The sequence below is a fragment of the Aulostomus chinensis genome, chromosome 2, assembly GCF_037954235.1.
Source record: "Aulostomus chinensis isolate RoL2024-O1b breed Wild chromosome 2, RoL_Achi_v1.0, whole genome shotgun sequence".
Lineage (NCBI taxonomy): Eukaryota > Metazoa > Chordata > Actinopteri > Syngnathiformes > Aulostomidae > Aulostomus > Aulostomus chinensis.
This window is the reverse complement of record NC_141321.1, coordinates 31,726,427-31,748,794: the sequence shown is the minus strand read 5'-3', so window position 1 is coordinate 31,748,794 and position 22,368 is coordinate 31,726,427. Positions and strand designations below refer to the sequence as shown.

At 42.0% G+C, this 22,368-nt stretch overlaps 1 protein-coding gene across 3 annotated transcripts in view; it reads right to left on the bottom strand.

Annotated features, from left to right (window-relative positions):
• Positions 1–18,428, bottom strand: part of igf1rb (insulin-like growth factor 1b receptor) — a 44,814-nt gene extending 26,386 nt beyond the window's left edge. For all 3 annotated transcript variants that reach the window (XR_015110682.1, XM_086190151.1, XM_086190164.1), the window contains exons 1-2: positions 17,533–18,428; positions 9,533–10,099 (exon numbers count right to left, since the gene is read on the bottom strand). Coding sequence is in view for 2 of the 3 variants with exons in the window: in XM_086190151.1 (XP_086046277.1) it covers positions 9,533–10,099; positions 17,533–17,623 (658 nt within the window). In the remaining variant the exon portion in view is untranslated. The remainder of the gene's footprint in view (positions 1–9,532; positions 10,100–17,532) is intronic.
• Positions 18,429–22,368: the final 3,940 nt, after the last annotated feature.

Sequence of the window (22,368 nt, the reverse complement as noted above, 5' to 3'; positions counted from 1 at the left end):
CATCATTTCAGACACTTGGATGACAAATACAGTTGTCGTCCAATACCTGTGTAGGTGTGATGTGGTTGGTGGGAGTCAAATGGGCCATGTTGTACTCACTATTGCAATTAACCAGCAGTGCTTCATTTAAAGAGGTTAACTGATGGCTAACCCACTAGAAAAGTTTGACACTGGCTCTCGAATTAGATCATTTCTAAAGTTAAGTATGGCTGTAAAAGGTTAAGTAGTTGAAGAACTGTTAATGTTTCAACTGCAAAGCTGTTCACCTTTTCCATTTTGCCATTACGCACCACGCAAGCCGCGGGATGAGGATCGCTGCTGCGGGTCAAAAAGCCGATACAAAGCTTCCAGGGAGACAGAAATGCCAGCCCAGCAGGAAGGTATTCTGGGAAATTCACACCAGTCACCAGAACACTGGGAAAGTATCTAGTGGCCTTGCCTCTGAATTAATCTATTCTAGCATCCCATTCTGCTAGTTACAAACATGTACACACAAACTGGAGTTCAGAGCCTTGTTTGATGGTGGTCTGTTTCATCTCAGCAGATCAAGTTAGAATTAAAAGCATTCCTAATGCTGGTTTCCAAACCCGATCCAAAGGTAGGGTGATGAGAACAGGATGTCCCACACTGATACACAGTTGCATTGACGGTGCGCCAGGATTTAGCCGTTGATACTAATCAGCAGCATCAGGCTACAACAGCAGGCCAAAGCAGATGTCGTGACGCCTGACAGCAGCTGGTTCAAACACAGGTAAAAGATTTTGTTGAGGTTTGTTTGGACGTCTTTTTCTTTTCATGTATTACTTTTATGTGCACAGTCTACCCTGTGCTGATGGTCTTCTTTATAAACACTGTAAACTTAAATGATGTATGAATTCAACAAAGAACGGCAGTCTTTCGTAACAACGGGTGGTAGTAAGACCCTGTACAGGAAACAAGTGGCCCTGTCGCACAACAAACTTCAATTATTGACCATCAAATCTAAACAGACAACTCCTTGAAGTTGAGACAGCATTAAGTTTGTCTCCTCGTCTGTCCAGATACAAGTGGTTTTCACCGCCATAACAACAATACCCCCCTCTACAGGACCTAAGGAACACGCACAGAGCGCCCAGTAAGTTTAGGGCCGATCGCAGTGAAAATATGATGAAATAATTTGATTCCCAACCACATCATCTGGGCGTGTCATTCCAGTTGGACTGATGTATTCACATGCACTTTACGTCCAGCGGCAGTGAGACTTGCAATAAATCGAACTTTTCAAACATGCTGGTCAGTGAATCAAACAGTTGTTCATGATGTCTTCATTCACATGAAAATACTGAACTCACAAAAGTGGAATTTTAAATAAAATGCTGCTGATGGCCAAAAGGCCAGTCCTGACCAGAAGTGTGGCAGCTTGCCTACTAACCTCAGAGCTGCATCCTCCAACAAGCTCAGGGGGACAACCGTCTCGTCATAGTTGTGTTCAACTGCTCCACCACCTCTGACCCGGTTGGTGTTTCTCGTAAACCTGCTACTGGGAACACATTAACAGTGTCTTTGTAGACCCGGGAGATCAGGAGCGTCCAGACACGAGCACACCGAGAAAACTGTGATCCTGCTTGTAAGATTTAGGAAGTCCAAATAAAACGCTCAGTACCGATGGATATTTTTGATTCAGCATTGGAATCCACACACACATAATATAACGATACAAAGGTGGGATGGATGGAAACAATTACAAGAGAGTAGAAATAATACAGAGGAGATGGCTGATAGGGACAGCTTTTTTGGGTTTTGTCCCGATAAAATAAATAAATAAATCTTGAAAGAAGGATGTTTCTCCACTTAAAAAGGCTTCGTGGCAATTCAATGTGGAATCAGATATCAGGCTTGGCTTAACAACAAGGTAGATGCTTGAACAAGTACAGGTGCTGTTCACATTCAGCACCAGCTGTTTAGTGTAGGAAAAAACATGAGATGGCTTAGTTTTGCTGAAGGGAATATCAAAAGTAATGCTGCATTTCCTCCTTCGTCAGTCCTCCCAGTGTGAGGTACCCCGCAGGAGATCTGTTGTCTAAAGCTTCCTGTTGTAATTACAGTCAAAGAGAAAACACTAACAGATGTGTGGCCCTCAAAATATGATACCTCTTAGTGATGGACAGGCTCCGTCAATAAAAAAGGGGTTTCATACAGACCTTCACTTCATCACATCACACCATGATGGACTGTAATCCCTCAGAGCATGAATGGCGCCTGCAGGGTAGTCTGACAGCTTAAACATAAATACAGGTGTATTCTCTAACGCTTATGTTTCTTTATTGGAAGCATTACATACCACCACCATCTTCTGCCCCGGTTTTGGACAGACCACGAACGCTGTGCTGGCAAAACCAAGCCGACAGACTACAAGCCGTTTTGCACATCTAGGTGCTGAGAAACAGACAAGATTAGCCTCTCGCCCCAGACTAATCAGAGGATGTTTCTATCGCCTTCCAGGGACATACTCTGTGTATCAAAACAAAATTACAGACGCCAGACATTCGTATACATGGAAACCAGGTGTAAGCGACACACCTCTCTGACAGTGAGATCAGGATCACGCTGTGGATAAAAAGAGACTCAAGAGGACGTTTTAACAGTCTGCACGATGGCTTTTCAGCAGGTTTACCAGCCTTTAGAAGAAAAAAAAAAACTACAAGTAATCCCTAATTTTGGTGAAAAACTGCATGAATGGGGTCAAAGAGCCAAGGCACGGAGCTAAAGATTTTAGGTGGTAGGTGTGAATATGACAAACAACCGGGAGCATCTCTGGTAATGTTGCTGTGGGATAAAGCTCACTTTAAAGTGGTATTTAACCCCAAAATTTAAGATGGTTTCCTCTCCAGGGGCAATAACAGCTCCTCCTAATTCCCTTGGATCATAGCTCTCAGAGTTATCTTTGTTATCAGTACTGTCCTGGAGACAGGAAAAAGACATGCAGTGCCTGCAGCCACATCAATGACCAGGAAGAGGATTCACTAGAGACCCCTCCCCCTTTCCCGCAGGTGCACCCGCCAACCAGTTTGAGTTACCAGTGCAGCAAAACATCCCACACCCGGGTCACAGAAAGGAACTCACAGCCTATTTGTGATTTTAGCCATGGAAGTTCCGGCAAAAAAAAATTCAAAATTTGGCGCTTGAAGGAGCCGACTGTGCCCGATTCAGGATTATGCACCTTTTTTTTTTTTTTTAAACTTTTACATATTTTCCTAACATCCAAGGCAAGAAATAAAACACGGAAATAAAGTAACAGCAACCAGTAACTTCTGCACACTAATTTGACAGAAATGAAGCAGAAAACTAAGCTCGGAGTCCCAGTCAAAAACCTTGTAGTCAAAGTATCGGAAAAAACACTCTGTTTAAGCCAGTCAAACGAGAGGCAGCAGTTCACCTTGTGGAACTTGTTTGGAAAAACACATTTGGCAGATCAGCTGACTCTACAGGATAACCAGAGACAAAAGGAATTCCTGGCATCCCCCAGCTGACTGACCTGGAAAAAGACAAGACAAATAAAATGTGTTGGTCCCCAGAGCCGAAAGACAATAGAGGGGTGGGTGAGGTCTACAAAGGGCTTTCACATGATCTGATCCTTGATACCTGCGATGATGATGCAGGACTAATACAGACATCATGGTGGCTTCACTTGAAGCAGGACAGAGTTGCAAGCACAAAAGCGGCGGTCTCAGGTTTATACTTGGATCAATCCATCTATTGATTTAATTGTGGCTGCTATTGTATTAAAAAATAACTGTACAGCTGCACTGTGGATTTTCCAGCACCCCCTTGCCTCTCTCAGGAACATTAAAAAGTTTTGTTTTGTTTTTTTTAAATCGTAATGGTTCCTCCTTGTGTGGACAGCAACCACAAACCCTCTTTCTTTCTCACACACAAAGCACCAGAAGGTATTGTCATTCTGTGTTTACTTGGCACTGAACGACTGAAATATCTATGGAATTTAATGGAAAGAATGGAGGGGGCGATGTATACACTACCTATTCACTGTGACTGTGCTAAAGACCAGCTAACTGTATAAAAAGCTTGCTCTGGACAAATAAACAATGTCAAATACACATAAAACATAACACAAAAATTAAAGCCACAAACTAGAAGCAAAAGAAAGCTCAAAACAAAGCCAAACTCTTGTCTTTTCTTGTGGTCTTTCAATTCTATTTATCGACTGTGATTATCGTCACAGGACAGTGAATTGATGGAAAATGGGCTTTTATTACAAAATACTCCACAAACAAGTCACTCCTCTCAGACCCTGGTCATCCCAGCTCATCGCAATCTGACAGTGTTAACAAATCCCAATTAAAGGCCACATAATTACAGTAGGCACTTCAACACAACCAAACCAGTAATCTTCTCTTTCGGGAATTCCAAGGATGGGTGTGACTGTTCAAAAGTAGTCATGGATGTGCCTGGTTTACAAAGCAGTCCCTATAATTACCAGCCCCAACAGCCTCTGGGTCCAGGTCATGGGCAATATGACCTTAAAAATAATATGATAATACTGTAGACATTTTTTTGATATTGCAATATATTTTGATAATATGATAGAAACAAACTTTCACTAAGTTTTCCAGTGTTTGAGGTTTGACTGTAGCTCCACATGCTCTTATTTTGTTGTGACCTCTTGAGAATTAGCACCATCTTCATTATGCAACTTCTTCATGTTATATTTATTTTCCTGTTTCCTCACATCTCTGGACATTTGGGTGGCTTGGACTGACTGCACCATTGGCATCTACCAATACCATTTCCCAACTTGCACAGAAATGTTTACAATTAAATTTTTTTTTTTTTTTGCAGCAACATACTAACATACTGCTAGAAATATATTCAGTCATAGCCTGGATTCACTAGAATTGACCAAAACAAAACTTTTCTTAATTACACAAAAATGGCAGACAATAAGCAAAGAGCTATGGACACCACGGCAGGTGTGAAGAGCAATCGTAGGTTACACAGGTAAGGCAACCGTGGGTTTCACAGGGGTAAGTTCTCAGTAACATTGTGCACTTTTCTAAAAAAAAAAACAAAAACTGCCATTTGAGGATTTAACTCAGGAATTCAGGGAATGTTTACCCATTGTTCTGAAGAAAAGTTGGAAACTTTCCATGAGTATATGGGAATAAACTGGATATTTTGCAGTAATTGATAATAACTGTATTTAACTGTTCACTGTGCATTCTTCCATCACATGCACATATTTGCATGTTGCACGCCACTGCAGGGCTTTTGCGACCACACCCTCTGCCTGCACTGTGCACTCTTCCATCTCATGCACAAATTATTAGCATCTTGCACGGTACATCAGAGCTTTTCAGGCCACATTCCTGTAGTTGACCCCAAGGACGACTCAGGAGAGTTCTGATTTATTACTGTGCTACAAGTACTTGATCAATGATGTTTGCCTTGAATCATGCTAAATACTAAAATTCAAACATTTTAATATTAAAAGATTTTTTCCTCACAAATGGAGTGGACAAAAAAAATGTAATTTGAAAAATTTGCATTACAAATGTTTGAATGCATACCTGCCTATGGGAATGCAAAATTTCTGCACATAACGTAAATACAGTAAGTGTATATTACCCAAAAATTCGCATTTATTCCCTAAAATTTGCATGTATCAGTGTTCAAATCCGATGGAATTCTTCTGGCTTTGAGTATTCAGAGAATTTTGCAGCCCCAAAAACAACTGGCTCTTTAACAAGGCGCAGATGTACAGTAAAACGTGACCTCCACAGTCACAAACACGCATATTAAAGTGAAGACGGATGTACAGTTTTTTAACACGGTGAGATGCGCCACACGTACAGCATGTGTTGCGCTTACAGATTCTCATATAAACACTGAAGACCTTCGATGAAGAGGACAAAACCCAACACGTGCATCACAGTAGGGATGAACCGTATCACCTGATGCTGCTCATCTCTTAAATATAATTGGTCTACTGGCCAATATTTTCATTGAACCAGGTTTTTTTGTTTTGTCTCTAACTTTTTTTTTTTTTTAGCTCATCATTAATGATGAGGACAGTAAGTACACAATCTATGGGCTTTTAATGTTCTTAATGATTGATGGTGTGTTTTTTTTATGTTTTTCAAGAAAAAAAAAAGCCTTTTCAAAATGTTTATTCTCATGCACTCACAGACACACAAGGACGCTGATCTACAGGGGGCAGTAATGCACCAGGAACCACATGAATGCACCTACAAAGCCGTGAATTAGAGGAGCACAGATGAACAATAATGCAGCTCTCCAACTCTGACAACATTTATGTGGAAGGAAATTAACTGAGCAGGTTTGATGGATCTTTTGTCACCAAAACTGAATGCGCAGAGAATTGTTTACAAGAGAACAACACTACAAATACTTGATGTATTGACTTTTTAATGTTAATATGTGAGTTCCGTTGACATAAATATGACTATAAAAATAAATGATCAACCACTGACATGTTAAATACAGTAAATTAACATAATGGCAGGTTGAACAAATAACCCTTCAATCCTTCCAGTTTAATGTGTAATCCCTTTGGCCAAAGGTTGAAAAAGACAAAAAATTCCTTCCAGTAAATCCCGGAAGACTTACTTTGTACTTTAATGATGTGCTTTCATCTCCTCCACCAGTACAAAGCACCGGAAAACACCTCCCATGCCGTTGAGTATGCGAGTGTGTGTGTGGGTTAGTATGTTTGAGGGAGAGTGTGAAGGAGTGTGTGTTTACTGTGCATGCACAGACATGGTTCTCCTTCAGAAGAAGCCTATAGGTTATGAATGTGAGAAAACAGCCAAAACAGATTCCAAAAACAAATGAGGGAAGTAAACACAGAAGAATGCTGTACCCCCACCACCACAAATTTAAAAAAAAAAATGCTCCACTTTCCCACACTCTTACTTGTAAACATTTTATGAATGAGTTCAGACTGAAAGCACATCCTGTATGTCGTCTCGGTGAAAACACGGCTTCTGCTCTTCCTCTCAGTCATTTAAAGTCATGTAAAGATACACTGGCTACCAGAATTACCTGCTGGTCAACTATCTTGGACAAAGGTCTGTGGGATGGGTGAAACATTTCACTGGATATTTCTCTGAACCATCATTTCGGGATGGTAGTTACGACCATCTCCTTGGCGAAGCAAGCCGCCTGGCACCAGTTAGTCAAAACAATGATTGAACAGAGGTTTGTGTTTGTATTCACCAACATTCTGCAGCTATAAACCAGTGAAATGTGGCTCCAGTAGTTGAGGACTACTGGTCGCAAAATCTGTAACAGTGCTTTAAGTCAACTCAGCTGGTTTTATTATATTCAAGGCGAAGGGAATACAGTGTGTTCATGTACGAAAGGTTTTACCTCTGCGTGATTATTTTGATCTTTGATTCACTTGGTGATTAGCGATTCACGTTCCAATGCAAAATACTCCAGTCACAATGTAACAGGGCACAAAGTGACACAGTCAAATCTTTTTTTTCCCCGTCAACAGTCCAGAAAATTTCCTGTTATTTCGCCCGACTAATCATTGCAGCCCCTTTCCTGTCCTTCACTACAATTGCCCTCTGAAAAAATGCACGATTTAGTCTCAACACAATGGATTAAACAGACAGAGAAACAACATGTTATCAGAAAACACTGCTGCTTCTGCACTTTGGCAAGAGGCCTCCTTATGTCTGACTGCTGCTGGTCTAGAAGGTGATACTTGTGATTAATGGCAATATTTCAATCATGATATTAATGACTGAATGTTATTATTAACTTGAGAACATTCACGAATACATGACACCGGAGTTTCAGTCAAACAGTATGATAAATAATGCTGAATTCTTCTCCTCCACCTGACACCCCCTGGATCATCCGACACCTCAGTCCAACCAACACGTCTGCCTCTTGCATATTCCACCTCCTGATTTGTTTTCCAGCATGCCCACACTCTGCCACTCCAACAACCCACAAAGCAGGCCAGGCATATGTGTGTGTCAGACATATCTGCAATTCTGTAATTTGTTTATTACAATGTGTGTCTGCCTGCATCTCTGTCTGTGCTTCGAGTGTTTTTATGATGATACTGACTCTGTGTGTGTGTGTGTGTGTGTGTGTGTACACATGTATGAAATCCAGGTCCATCCTGCGACAGTTCCATGTCACAAGACTGAAAACATCAACATGCTGAGTCTGCAGCAAGGCGCCAGTCACCAGGGAAACAATTCAGCCAGACACACAGACTCAGTCAGCCAAAACACATCGACTGAGACACAACAGCAAAACAAGTCATCTAAAACACTGCAGTCATAAACACAAAATTAAAGGGCGCGTTCACACTAATTGTGCTTGGAGTCCATTTAACTCTGGAACATTTACTCCTTTGCTTTGTTTAGGCAGGTGAGAACAGTTGCATTAAAATAGCATGGCCCAAAATAACAACCAAGATATTCAAGAATGTGGATTATTGCCTTTACAGACATGTAACAGATTCTGACAGGAACAAGATTAAAATCCATACCAGCAACAGGTAAACACCCCACACCCTTAAGGTGCTAAGGATATAGGGGTGATACTTTTGAGTCAACACACAAATTCTGGTACTGGCGATATTAGCAACGTGGAACACTGCTGCAAATGGAGGTGCAGCAACAGGTCTGCTTGAGGATTTGCAGAGGGAGAAAAAAATACTATGGAGACAGCAGGGTTGTCACCAGTGTACTGCAGCACTAGCGAGTGTGTGGTCAAGAGAAACAGTGTGTGTGTGTGCGTGTGTGTGGGGTTGTCACAGTGAATTTTCTTTCACTCAAGCACAGGGAAGCTTTCTGTTGTATTCTGAAATAACACTACAGTCGGTCATAAGCCCTACACAGACCTGTACATGTAAGTAAATAAAAGTTTTTTAAAAAAGCATCAGGTACACAAGTGTGTAGGAGTTTCTCTACAATGGTAAATAAATGCTAAAACTCCTCAAGACTCAAGCCAAGTTCCGGTGTTTTGCTTACAAACTGTTCACAGTGAGGTGGTTAGCAGCTAACTGTTAGCTTGGAACCTGGCAACAACATTGGCCCAGACTCAAAGCATCGAGTCAGACTGGCCTGTAGGTGGCCAACTCAGTCTCATTTTAGCAACAATCCGCCCTTTCTAAATCAGACCGGCCCTCATTTATGATCAAAGTGATTTCAACATTCGTATCTGCACCAGCGTCTACACTCGGACGAAAAACCGAGGGCAACTTTGTGCAAAAGGCCTGTTTTTAAATTCAGTGGTATTGGCAACACCTGCCAGATCTCTGGTATTGTGAAAACCCTACAGATTGACGTGAAAACATATGACATATTTGCACGTACTTAGAAATCCAAACACAACAAGGAAAAACTGTAGCAGGCCATGGGTGAAGGCAATGGGCCAATCATTACCTTCCCAAACCAATAGGAAATCAGGCCAAAGGCTAGACAGTCTATATGATCTATTTGCAAATAAAATTCCCAGCAGGCCCGGTGTCGAGTGTGAGTCAGCTTACCTTTCTGGCAGTGATTGGAATTCCAGCAGCGGTAGTTGTAGTTGTTGTTGAACATGGTCTTTCTGCACTGAGGGTTGTTCTCCATGATGCCCGGGCACACGTCACTGCACTCCTTGGATTGCTTGTTCCCAGCAATGAAATTGTTGAACTCTGCATCCATGATGAGAGACCAGTCTATGGAGTCCAGGTAGCAGAGCTCAGGGTTTTTCTCAATCCGGATGGAGCCACGGGTGATGTTCCTCAGGTTGTGCAGACCGATATCCTTCAGGCTGGTCATCTCAAAGATCACAAGGGCGTAGTTGTAGAAGAGATTACGTCCGCGGATAACAGTGAGGTTTGGAAAGAGTGTGCTCAGGCTGTCCAATCCGGATACCCGGAAAAGCAGCAGGTAGTCGGTGATCATGGTCAGCTTGGGGAAACTGAGGGACCGGAAAATTTCCTGGTTGATATTGTTGTTGTTTTTGTCCCCAATAAGTAGAATCTGCAGGTAGCCCTCCACCACTGTACAGTTCTCTAAACGCCTGAATTCACTGATGTCGTTGCCGATGTCGATGCTCGGTCCACAAACTGCAGGAAGGAAACAAAGTAGCGTGTCAGCCAACTGTGTAATCAATGCACACAATGGAAATGTAAATATATGCCACACAATCATTATTCCGGTGCTGTATTGCGTCATCTATAATATAAAGTTGTAAGTTCTCCTCATGATAAGTTTTTTGCATCTGTTCACAGCATTTCCATTTGTTTGTCCAGCGATTTCAGCGCAACTCTGACATGCGATTCAAATTCTATTTCAATATTGCAGACACCTTAACTGGTAAGGTTTAGTATTTGATATTGATCTGTAATAACCTCCTAAACTATTTTCAGGTTGCCAAATATTGTTGATAAAAAAAAAATACAATGAATAAATGTGATTTAGTTTAAAAATCAATATTGTGCCCCCTTATATTCAAATAAATATCCCCATTTTTTTTCCACATGGATTTGAACACCTTCGCCAATTCAAGCAGCTCTGTCTGTTCTTTAGAAGCAAACGCAAGGTCGTCTCACAAATGATCCGTACATTTCACAATCTATTTATAAACTGTTCTCAAAAGGAATCTGTGAAATGTACCCGCAAAACAATGCGCCACATTACTGAGAGAGATGTATTTACTATAAAAGATGTTTATCCAATACAGTTTTCAAATATTGACAGTACACTTTGACCGTGGTGTTGTTGACAGAACATGCTAACCAAATTAAAATGGTGTGACAAAGTAAATACCTTAGTCAAGTTCTATTCATGCTTGGGTTATCGGCACAAAAAAAGTTTAGCCTGCTCTGCCTTCAGGCCATTGTTCCCCTTACATCCACCTAAAATCACCGCAGCCTGTTGCATTCGCTTGTTTCATTGTGTAATGTTATGAAGCTTTCATAATGCAACATCAAAGGCCTGAAACAATTCCACTACAAACAAACTCATCCATAAATCTCCACATACATGCTGTCAGTTCATTAAATACAGTGTAAGTAAATCAACCTATTAGACAAAGAGAGACATGACTCATAGGGGGTTTCACAACAACTGTGGCTGTATTTTTCAGGAATCTACAGCTCTGTCAGTCTGTGCGCAGCATTCAGTTAAAAGTACAGATGGGAGACAGTAGGGATGGGATGATGAATCGACGTAATGATCAACAATCCAACTGCACTGAAACAGCATAAACAAGTTGATATACACATTTATTTTGAAATTCTTTGTCCAGTCTGCAAGAAATATCTTGTGTTTAGCTAAAATTTGCAGCAGAATAAAATGTGACCAGGCAGAGTGCTGTGTCAGACGGAGCGACAAAAATTCAGTACGCTTGTTTGCCTTGAGCTCCATCTGTAGCTCTCGCTAACTGTCCAAAAGTCTGTTTTGATACATTTTTGGTGAATCGCCCAGCCCTGGTACCCCCCCCCCCCCCCCCCCATAAATATATACCCCCCCCCCCCCCCCGATATATCAGCTTTATCAGCTAAGAGTTTCTGGTCTAGAGGAGTTAGTTCAACAAAGGTCCAGCTGTAAACTTCAGTTCCTGCAATTTGTTTTTTGACCATGGATTGAGACCAGACCTCATCTCATGAGTCTATCAAAGACAGCCCTCTGTCAGCACTGCTGGGAAAAAAAAGAATCAAACTAACGTGTTCCTGGTTTATTTTAATGTTGTGAGCCAACACATCCAGGCACGTTCATCACTTTTAAGCACCCACTGAAAACACATCTCCAACGTTTCTGTCGCATATTTTGTGCGTGCACTTTTCTGACCACTGACCGCGTGGACAGAAAATTGATGATGACTTTTATTATTTCGCCGTGTTGTGTCTATTCGTGTGTTTTCTGAAGTTGCGGTGGGTTTAGCTCTCAGGGCCACTCTAACCACTCACTAAGAAGGCTAATACGCCGATGGCTAGGGGGTTAGAATGTCAACAGTTGCAAACGCAGTGCAGCACTCCCTGTTCACGAGGACCCTACCTGTACCAGTGTACGATATAATCTAGTGATATGAAGTCACTGCCCTACAGTAGAGGAGAAATGTCTGGGCTTTTGATCAAACACAGACATCAGACAACAAAGAACAGCTGTCTATCCTTTCATGTTCGGTGTAAAACATATTTTAGTCAAATTTGCTTCAGTTTCACCACTTGAGTTTATTATGATTCTATTTGGACAAGAAAATGGCACACACACAAAAAATAAAAACAGCAAATACACGAACAGGTTTCTTCTTTGCAGCTTTGACTAATCAGAACCTTCATCAGGAGAGTTTTGGTGAAGCACACGGCTGCTGATTGTGATGATAGGCGTTCGGCTTTCTAAATTTTACTCCCACCTGTGTGCCATGCTCTAAACAATACTTAGTCTGAGTTCCCAGCAGCACCCGTAAAAACATGGAGGCTATTATCGCACATCACTGCAAGGAGAATTTAGACATCAAAAGCCTGTGGGGAGTGAGTCATGGAAAACTCACTCCAACCAGTTAACAGGTTGTCACACACTACTTTAATGCTGCTCTATAAAGTTTTACTGTATGTTTGTGATGCAGAAAGGAAAGACTATGCATTCACAACAAACACCACATTATTCTGTCGATGACATCCTTTCATTAGGGTTACTGTTGCATGTTTATTGAGCATAAAATACTGGAATTTTTATCAAGGCATTGCATTAAAAGCAAAACCCTGAGTTTAAGCAATGTGCCACCAGGTGTCTAGGTTCCTACACTAGATATCACACCCCATGATTATAGATTTCACTGGATAGTCTCACATAATAAGTGAAACTAATACATAGTGGGGAGGGGGAGGGGGGAGTTCAATCCACTTAACATTTTCCAACAAATTTCAGTGACGTGGAAGTAGGTTTTGTGCATTTCATGGTTAAAAAAAGAAGGACTGCTCTACAGACAGGTGGTGAAAGTGAATATGTAAACCCAGTGCAGAAAAATGAGAGTGGACAGGACCACTGATGCTATATCCCGAATCAGTTGTTGTTGTTTTTTTTATTCTCTGTAAAACTAACTTCTCTTGCTAGTGGAGGTGGACTCAAGTTTAATGTTTAATCTAAAAGTACACCCTGAACCTTTCTGCTGGCAGTGGAAACTATCTCTTTCCCGTGGTTTTCATGTTTAACACAGTAGTTAAGAGTTGTATCGTTGTGCTGAAAGGACCTACTTCACAGCAGATCTGGGGTCAGTTACACTGGGAGGAAGGAGAACCTATTCAAGTATCACTGATTGAAAAAAGAAGTCTGTGAAAAAAGTCCCCCGACCACTTCCCTCATGACTTACAGTCTTAAATCAACATATTCGTTTATAACAAGTCTATGGTTCAAATCACTACAGTCACGACTGGAGCGTCACAATGTCCATTTTGCAAGTCAATATGGTCGCATAGAGACCATGACATAATTGATGACGGTGAAGTCAGGTGTGCTATGGGGAGTGGCTACCACAGCAACCGGTGGTCAGGTTTCAATCAACACATTTTGAAACATCACATTTAAACAGGCGAACAGGTAAGGCGCCTCTTGAAACGATTATGAGAAGAACACAAAATAATTTTGTGTAAAACGTACAAACCAGGAGATGAAACCCCAGAATTCAATCCACATAGAAAATCTTTAACTTGTGACGAACCAGTTGTTTCCACCGCCACTGTTTTTTTTTTTGTTTTATTTAAAGACCTTCCAAAACATCGTCTTTATCCCCAGACAGCAACAACAGGATCGATAGTAACTGGGCCTGAAGAACTGTTGCTACTTGACCAGTTGAGGCTAATACCTGTAGAGCTCTGCAGAACTCTTCTTCTTCTACTCTGTTTGAGACAGCCGCACCAACCTGAAACTTAGCCTATCCCACCATTTTCTAATGACATTACATAGCCTATTTTATTTGCCCCAAACCAGCTTATGAATCCAAATATGGTCTGGTTGCAAGAAACCAAGATGGCGTCAGCCAAAATGCCGAATTCAAGACTTCAGAGCAGCAGTCCACAAACCAAAGGGTGCGTCGCATTTTTATGTTCTCTTCTTACAGTCTATGGTTAACACTAAGCTCAGCTTTGGCAAACTTCATAGTACAAAGCAACTTTTCTGTACTTCCTCAAACCAACACAGCAGGTCAAACCAGCATCTGATATATAAAATGTGCATTTCAAAATTCCTCATGTCACAGCGATCCTACAGGGCAGCTCAGTGGAGGACAAAAACACAGATTCTCACGGCTTCCATCTTTAAAACTGGTTAATTCTCAAGAAACGACTATTCAAATAAATCTGTATAGAACTTGAATAAAGTGACTGCGACTAAAATACAGGAAGAGAGACTCTGAGTGATAAGACGTCACTGATCCCAATCAAATCACCAGAGTGCGGCACAGAGATTTAAAGGTATCAGACAGGAAGTTACATCCCATTCAGTGCTACACTGGCAACTTTTACCTCTCCTGCTTTACTGGTGCATTTGTTGATTCTTTTCCATTATATACAGTAAAATACCTAAAAAAATGATAAAGAAAGCAGCATTAGACAAATGAGTAATTTCAGTTGGTCCTTCATTTTTCACCCGCACAGAAAACTACACACGCATCAAATACACTCAACGAACAGAATGACCTCTTTGAACCCGGCTCACTGGTGCTGGTGGCTCACTGTGTGTCGGTGTCCTGCTAATGTGTACAGCCTTTCTTTGCATTTGGCATTTTAATTGGGGATAATTTGGTTCTCACATAAAATAGAGGGTGACGAGCAGTCGGCTTTTCAGAGTGAAACTGCTGGGAGTTTGGCTCATCTCAGCACAGGACATGAGAGTCTTTAGTGTGCCATTATGAAATGCCTTTGGTGTGATTTAAGGCCAGCAGTGTGCTAGTATGGCAGTTATGTCTTTCTCTGTAATCTACTTGTCAGTGCACACTGTCAGCAGCCTTTAGTGAGCTGCATACCTGTTCATTGAATCCCAACACCCAGACCTGTAAAAAGACACACTGCCTAGCGCTGTTACATCACCCACAGCCTCAAAACTTCACCCTCTGTGGCCTCACTGCAGCGCCAGCATGGCCATCTTTCATGGGAACTGCTCCCGATCATGCTTGCGAAAACAGTAAACAGTTTCTGATCAAAATTTACATCTTGTGCACCAGCTAAGTGAAAATACAGATAGCAGGTGTACCAGTTTAATGACCCCCACCCCCACCCACCCCCTCATCCCCTCACTGACACATTTTAAACAGCTGAGTACACAAACCTATCTCTGCAGCTTTGATGAGCCTCCAGATCACATATTTACTTTTGATAACCTTTTCCCTGCTGGCTGCCACAACTAGACAGTCCACAGATGAGTAGAGGAAATTCACGAGGAGCACCACAAGACAAAAAAGAGGAAACAATACGCCCTCTAAGCTGACACTTCATCCCTGCCACTAGACTGCAGCAGGTCTGTTTACTCCTTATTTCTATCCTGTTAGTGACAGACTGCCCAAGGGAGGAACATATTCATAAATACTTTTCCACATGAGAGACAAGGTGAGAAAATATGTGCCGGAAAGCTTCAGCGAATGATCGTTCTATACAACCTGAAAAGTGTGTCTGCAGCAACAGATTTGAACCCGGTAAACCCAAACCAGCCAGCTGCCCTTACGTCCCAACTGATACAGTAGACCAACAGGAATGTTCAGAGCTTAGCCACACAAGGAACCCTTAGACAGCGCCACACCGGAGTGAGAATAAATGTAGGATTTCGATGGGAGAACCTCTCTGCAGCTCCCAGGTTTGTCCTGTGACCACTGGGGCTAACAGTAAACCCCATAACACACAGTTCACAAGCTCCTCACTCTTTCCAATCAACAGAACTTGGTCTGTGTTGCTTGCGAATGTACTTTGGCTTGTTCTATTTTAAAACCCAGACCCTGGTTCAACCCCAACATCCCACCCCTCCCCAACATGTCATAATGAATGGGATGAATCGGGAAGCCCAGTTTTCAGTATAGCTGGAAACATGGAAAATTTTCAAATGGCAACACATTAAAAGAATTTTAAAATAAATACAGAGTCTCTGAATCCATTGAATTTGAAGGTTTACAAGCTGAAAGAGCATGTGAGCGACCATAGTTAGTCACTAGAAAGTTCTATTCATTGCACTAAACCATGAGTGTGGTACAAATTACTGCTTCTCGACATTCTCTCAAAGTTTTAAGGGAGTAGATTGTACCTAAATTAAAAAAAAAAAAAAAGCTGGTCTAAAATCCGCCCCTTTGCAGCTACTCATTTGCCTGATATTGCAGCGGCTGATAAACGCAGCTGCAGCAGTCTGTTATTCATCAAAATATTTTGAAGGTCAAAGTATCCCCACGTTTGGTGAACAAAGACAGATAAATGACAATGTGCTGCCAGACAAAATGCACAATGATGCCTGTAGACTAACCACGTTTTTTGGGGGGGTTTTTTTGCTGTGGTTTCAGTTAATGCAGGGTTCATGGTATTCAAATGAACTTTTTTTGTTTTGTTTTAATGAAAAACACTTAAATACAAAAGACTCCAGAGTAGACAGTCAGGGCTGCATGCTTTTCACTCAGGTTAGATCTGTTCCCTCAGCACAAAAACATTTTTTCCCCCCCAAAAAACGAGTTAAAATGGCTACACACACACACACGGGTCTCAATAAACTTTTACCAACACATTGCTTTCTTAATGATATCTCAACTTTGAAGATCCCGAAACTCTAAAAGCACCAGAGCAGCAGTGATATTGAGTTGATTTGCATTTGTATTAATACTTTCAACAACTTCAAATGTTGGCAAAAATCTGCCTGTGACACCACAACAATGTCAACATAAATACTGAGTATTTCTATAAACTTGCTACATAATGAAATTGTTTTTCCATGGTTCTAATCTGACCAAATGAGTTTAAATTTGCATGGAGTCACAACTGAGTTATGTTTGTTTATAGTTTTTTTTCCCCCTCTCTCTCTCCCTCACTTCGATATGGAAATACTACATTTCAGTTAAGACAAAACAGGAAGATAAGTCCAAGTAAACTCAATTACCTGCTTCTTAATTACTGGTTTGTTTGTTTGTTGAGTTTCTCCATTGGCTGAACCACAGTTTACAAAAAAAACAACAACACACACTTCAGCCTGAATATCACAAATTGACTTTACAAAATGTAGCATATTCCTGCAGAGAGACACAGAAAACTTGTATTTGTCTTCTCTCATAACACGACAGCATGAAATTACGTGCTTATTATTTCACATTTTCTAGATGTAGCTGAAAAAAATAAAGAATACATTGTCTGCTCTCTCCATAAACCCTCATAGTCTTGTGCAGTGTAGTTTATATACCAAAGGAACCACAGCATGTTCCACATGAGGAACACTGACCGTATGTTCTGAGTATAAACAGGATTGGAGTAAAAAAAAAAAAAAAAAAAAAAAAAGTGTTCCACCATGTGTTCTAGTACGGAGGAGCATTACTTACTCTCTGCGGTGGCGGGCCGGAGGCAGGACGACAGACCCAGCATCAGACCCCAAAACAAGGTCAAGCGGCTCCTCTCCATTCGAGACCTCATTCCTGGACAGGAAAATCCTCCCAGACCTTGTAAATTAATATGCTGACGGGAGGGGACGTCGGTAGAAACCGGACACAATTACTACAAAGCGTTTAAATCTCCAGCCACTACCTTTTTAGCTGTTAGCCGGCTAATGGTGCTAATAGCTAACGTTACTACAAACACGCTAGCAAAGATAGCTCTCTCACGCTCCCTAATGGGAGTCCAACCGTGCTCCCAAATTACCGGTTTATTATCCTCTCGCGGATGTACGTATTCATATTTCTGTTTATTCTTGACAACAGCAGCGCCACATGGATGTGTGTGATGAAATCAATGCGGCTAAACAGGCGGCGGGGATCCCTCTGTAATCCGCATCTTCACACTCCATATCTGGAGGAAAAAACGCTCAACGTCCCGCTGCTGGAGTATCCTCGAGAGGCAGAGAAAAGGGTCAATTCCCCCCTAAATTTAGGGTCGGGGGAGACGGTCTGAGGCGTATAATAACATCTTAAAACGCAACACAGACTCCCTTGCGCGAAGGATACGGGGTTTGTATCAAAATATTCCGAATGATATCTGGATTCAGACCGCAGCCTCCGTCTCCTCCTCCTCACCCGCTCATCATGCACGGACACACCGCGTTGTTGTGGCTGCGATTCATCCTCATAACAACGGTGAAATGGTAGTATTTAGCCTTGTTGACCCCCGTTAATTTTCAAGTCCTTCGGCTCTCTAAAGCCCTCCCTGGATAGACAGTTGAACAGATACCGCCGTTAGACAGATTAGTGTGCAGGTACATGCAGTCACTTTCGGTCAGTCTGCAGTCTGCCGTGTTCGCTGTAAACACAGCACCGTGCGCACAGATCGTCTCTATTTGAAAAGATGAATCACTTCAGCTGTTGCTCCGCCTCCCAGTCTGGGAAGATCAGCATCACTCCCACTGCAGTTTAGCCACCACATGTTACCATAGTGACCAGTCCGGTACTCGTCACAAGAAGGCCTGTCTTACTTCTGTGTGATAGGAGTCTTGCAGGAAAAGAATAATAACGGTGAATGCTTCCTATAGCGGGAGGTCTTCATCTCGACACACATTCACCACCCGCCACCTTTTCCTCCTCATCCATACATAAATAAATGTTCCAAAATGTCACTTTTTTTATTGTCCGACCAATCACCATTTCACCAGATAATCTTCCGTTTGATTAACACAAGAGTTTGCGGCCTTGTTTTGTTATTTTTGAAAAGGTGTCCGTCAGCGGCACAATGCAGGCAGAGTAAGACCTCTGTGTTTCCTTTCCTCTCTGGTCCCGCCGTAACTACTCCGTTTACGACGCGGAGTGAAAGAAATCTGGGTGCTGATCCAGGATCAGGCTTGTTTTTGCAGCTCACAAACACTACGCACAAGGCTTCCTATAGGCCTACGTACATCGTATAAATGGGCACCACCTGTAATTATAATCTCAGTCTATCTCTGTAGTTTCAGCTGTGTCTGTACAGAAGCCTTTGACTCCAGGGTGAACAAACATCATCTTTATTTTATTATTTTTTTTATATTTATAAAACTGAAAACATGAATTCGCCCACAGGTTGGGGTTGTTGCTTGTTTTATCATCATGATACAAGTTGATTTGTGGCTATGCTCAGCTTTCATTCTCAGCTGTGAACAGATTTACAAAAACAAGAGCCCCTTTATGGAAATGAAGAATATTCCCCGCCAGTATACACACTGAAAATAAATAAACAGGCGTCATCTCATTAGGGAGCTCTGTCCAACTCCTGCCACAGCATCCTAAGAGTCCCGTCCCCCACTCAGATTGTGTTTTACTCATTGATACTGCGCTTGTCTGTCTGAACTACCGTGACCTGTGTGTAGATTTGCAAACAACAGGCAATTTTTTTTTCTTCACATTACTCAGCTGAGACCGGAAAATCTCTCTGAAACTCATCTAATACCTGAGATAAAATGATAATGATTTGTGAGGTCACTGCTCAGGTGCGATGACGCTTAAAGGTCTGAGAGCCCCCCCCCCCCCCCCCCACAAAAAATGCAGTAAATAACATAAATAGGGCCGATTAGTATTCAAAGCTGTGTAATTTTGTATTTCTTCAGAAGGGGATTTGAGCTTTGGTTCTCCTCTGAACATACATACACTGAAATGCTGCCATCTTGAGGGGAAAGGAACCATCTCACATCAGGCTGAGTTTGTTTGAGATGTGGACAGGTACAGTTACAGTTGATCTGTTGATGTCTGAGGCCCCGGCTGAGGAATCCTGCATTGCTTTGAGCAAAGCAGACAGTAAACAAAACCATCCACAGAAGATCCCCTGACAGTTTTGATTATCCCTGTAATTACGGACCGCTTTCATCACTTCACGGAGCAGAGCACGGAGGCATTATTTGAACGCCACACATTACCTCAGCCCTGGCAGACAGCATACAGCACAATCCAACAATTAGCAGTGAGAGAGAGAAGAAAAAAAAAGCACACTAAAAATGAAGTGAATATCAGTGGCCACCCAAGAGTCCAAATACAGTGAGTCACCCTCTAACAAGTGCTCACTGTACCAACATGACCTGCTTTTGCCAGAGAATGTTGAGCCTGTCCACTTGCATTTGTTAAGTCCCGATTAAAGTCCCCATGAAGGCAGCCGGCGGGCCCACCTACCTCGACTGTCCCGGTGGAATCCATTCTCACACTGCACTCATGTGGAAATAAGCCTGTTTACCACCAACGGGTCACACATGCTAATGAGCGTCTGTTTGTTTTCCACTGTGCTCATGCAAGAGGAAGGGAATTTTCGGGGGGAAATAATAGATGATATGTAGACAACAGCCCAGGTGGCTTTGCAGCACTAATGATGGAAAACGTGGAACAGTGAATTAATGGATATGAGATCAGAACGGAAATGTGGTCTGACATTTTGATGTTGCGGAGGTTGATCGCACAGATACAGCATGCAGAATGCCAGCTGGCCCGCTTTGAAAGTGCTGGTGTCGTTGTGGGTCAGGGGTCCACAGGTAGCGACACATCATGCTGCATATCCACATAACACGCGTCTGTTGGACTTCCTCCTGAAGACAAAGATTGAGCTCTGGTCTGTTTTTGAGTTAAATCAAACAATCCCAAAATTTTGAGCCTGATTCTCAAAAATGTTCTTGTGCAAAATGTAGTTCCTATGCTCTAAAATAGACTGTAAATCAGTCTGACGTCCCCATAGGTCTTGTAAGCGGCGATCACACAGTCTTGCAAAGACTTCAATATGATAAGTGGCACGCAATAGATGTCAGGAGGTACAAAGAGCCAAAGAGATTTGCTTCCTGCCTGCAAGACTAAAGGCTAAAACAGTCCTGTAATATGTACCAACAAATTCGTGTGTAAGAACATTGTGTGCTGTGCTATGAAATACAGCAGCACTCCGATCACACTACTGCAATATAAAGACTGTTCTATTATTCACATTTTTACATTCAAACACGTCTTTATACTTGCAATATTTAGGTGTACATACTGGAATATGGTCCGTAAGTGTGTGTATTTGTATTGTGTGTGCCACTCGGGGGCCACACCGGGTGTCATCAGACAGCTGTGGAGTGATAAATAACAGAGTAGGCGTGAAAAAAGGTGGAGGGTAGTCACCCTGCCCTGGTCATGAACCCAGAGTCACTGTACCGCCGTGCCAATAACCAGGCTTGACTGCACTGCGGCTGGAGAGAATATTCAACCATCGTAGTGAGGCTCCTTCAGAAAAGGCATTTGATTCAATTCAGCAATTAAGACATCTTGTATGTTCCCTCGCTCTGCCATCCGGCAAAATACAGTGTGTGCTAAATAATAAGGAAAGTCAATCAGATGGCCTCCCTCATTGACAGTATTAATGGGTATTAATCTATATTTATTCCTCATTTTATCCCCCTGCACTACTGAAATAATTTCTCTTATTGTTATTGGGGCAACACAAGTAAACAAAATCTATCCGAACTGGGGCATGTTCAGTGGAAGATGTGCTGCAACATACATGACACCAGGATGGAACTTCTCAGAGTGAATGAGACATGAATTCAGCTGCGAGGCACCTCTTGTGCCCTGCCTTGCTACTCAACGACCGTCACTGCTATCACCTGACTTTTTTTTTTTTTTTATATCGCGGATACATTAGACTTTGATGAAAATATCGATATAAATTATTTCTCTGTGGTTAGAAATTAAGTGAGTTTAAGAAGTCCCCTTTTTAGGTCTCCTCCCGAAAATCCTGGTCTCACTGACCATCCTAGTCCACGGGGTAGCTGGAGATTATTTCTGTCACTATGGAGAAAAATGTGTGAGTCTCTTTGCTTTGAAAATTACACCGTGCAAATGAAGACAAATTTTGCCTCATTCTACCAGATAATTACACATCTGAAGTGGGATATTTGTGACCAGGAGGATGTTTTTGTTGAACATAACCTTACTCACCCACTACGGATGTGCGGGCTTCTTCCTCCACTCATCCTGCAACCCTCTACCAAGTTTTGTGAAAATGACCAAAGAATTTGTGTGTGTGTGTGTGTGTGTGTGTGTGTGTGTGTGTGTGTGTGTGTGTGATCCTGCCAAAAAACAGATAGACCAAAAGCACATAGCTTCACCTCAATGGTGGAGTTAATTATAACAGCAGAACAGCAACATGCTGAGATGAACAGATTTTTCGCTGGTTCAGGCAGCGATGAATGCAAATCACAACAAAGAATGTTACAGTTAGAATGACATCATCATTTGAGATGTCAA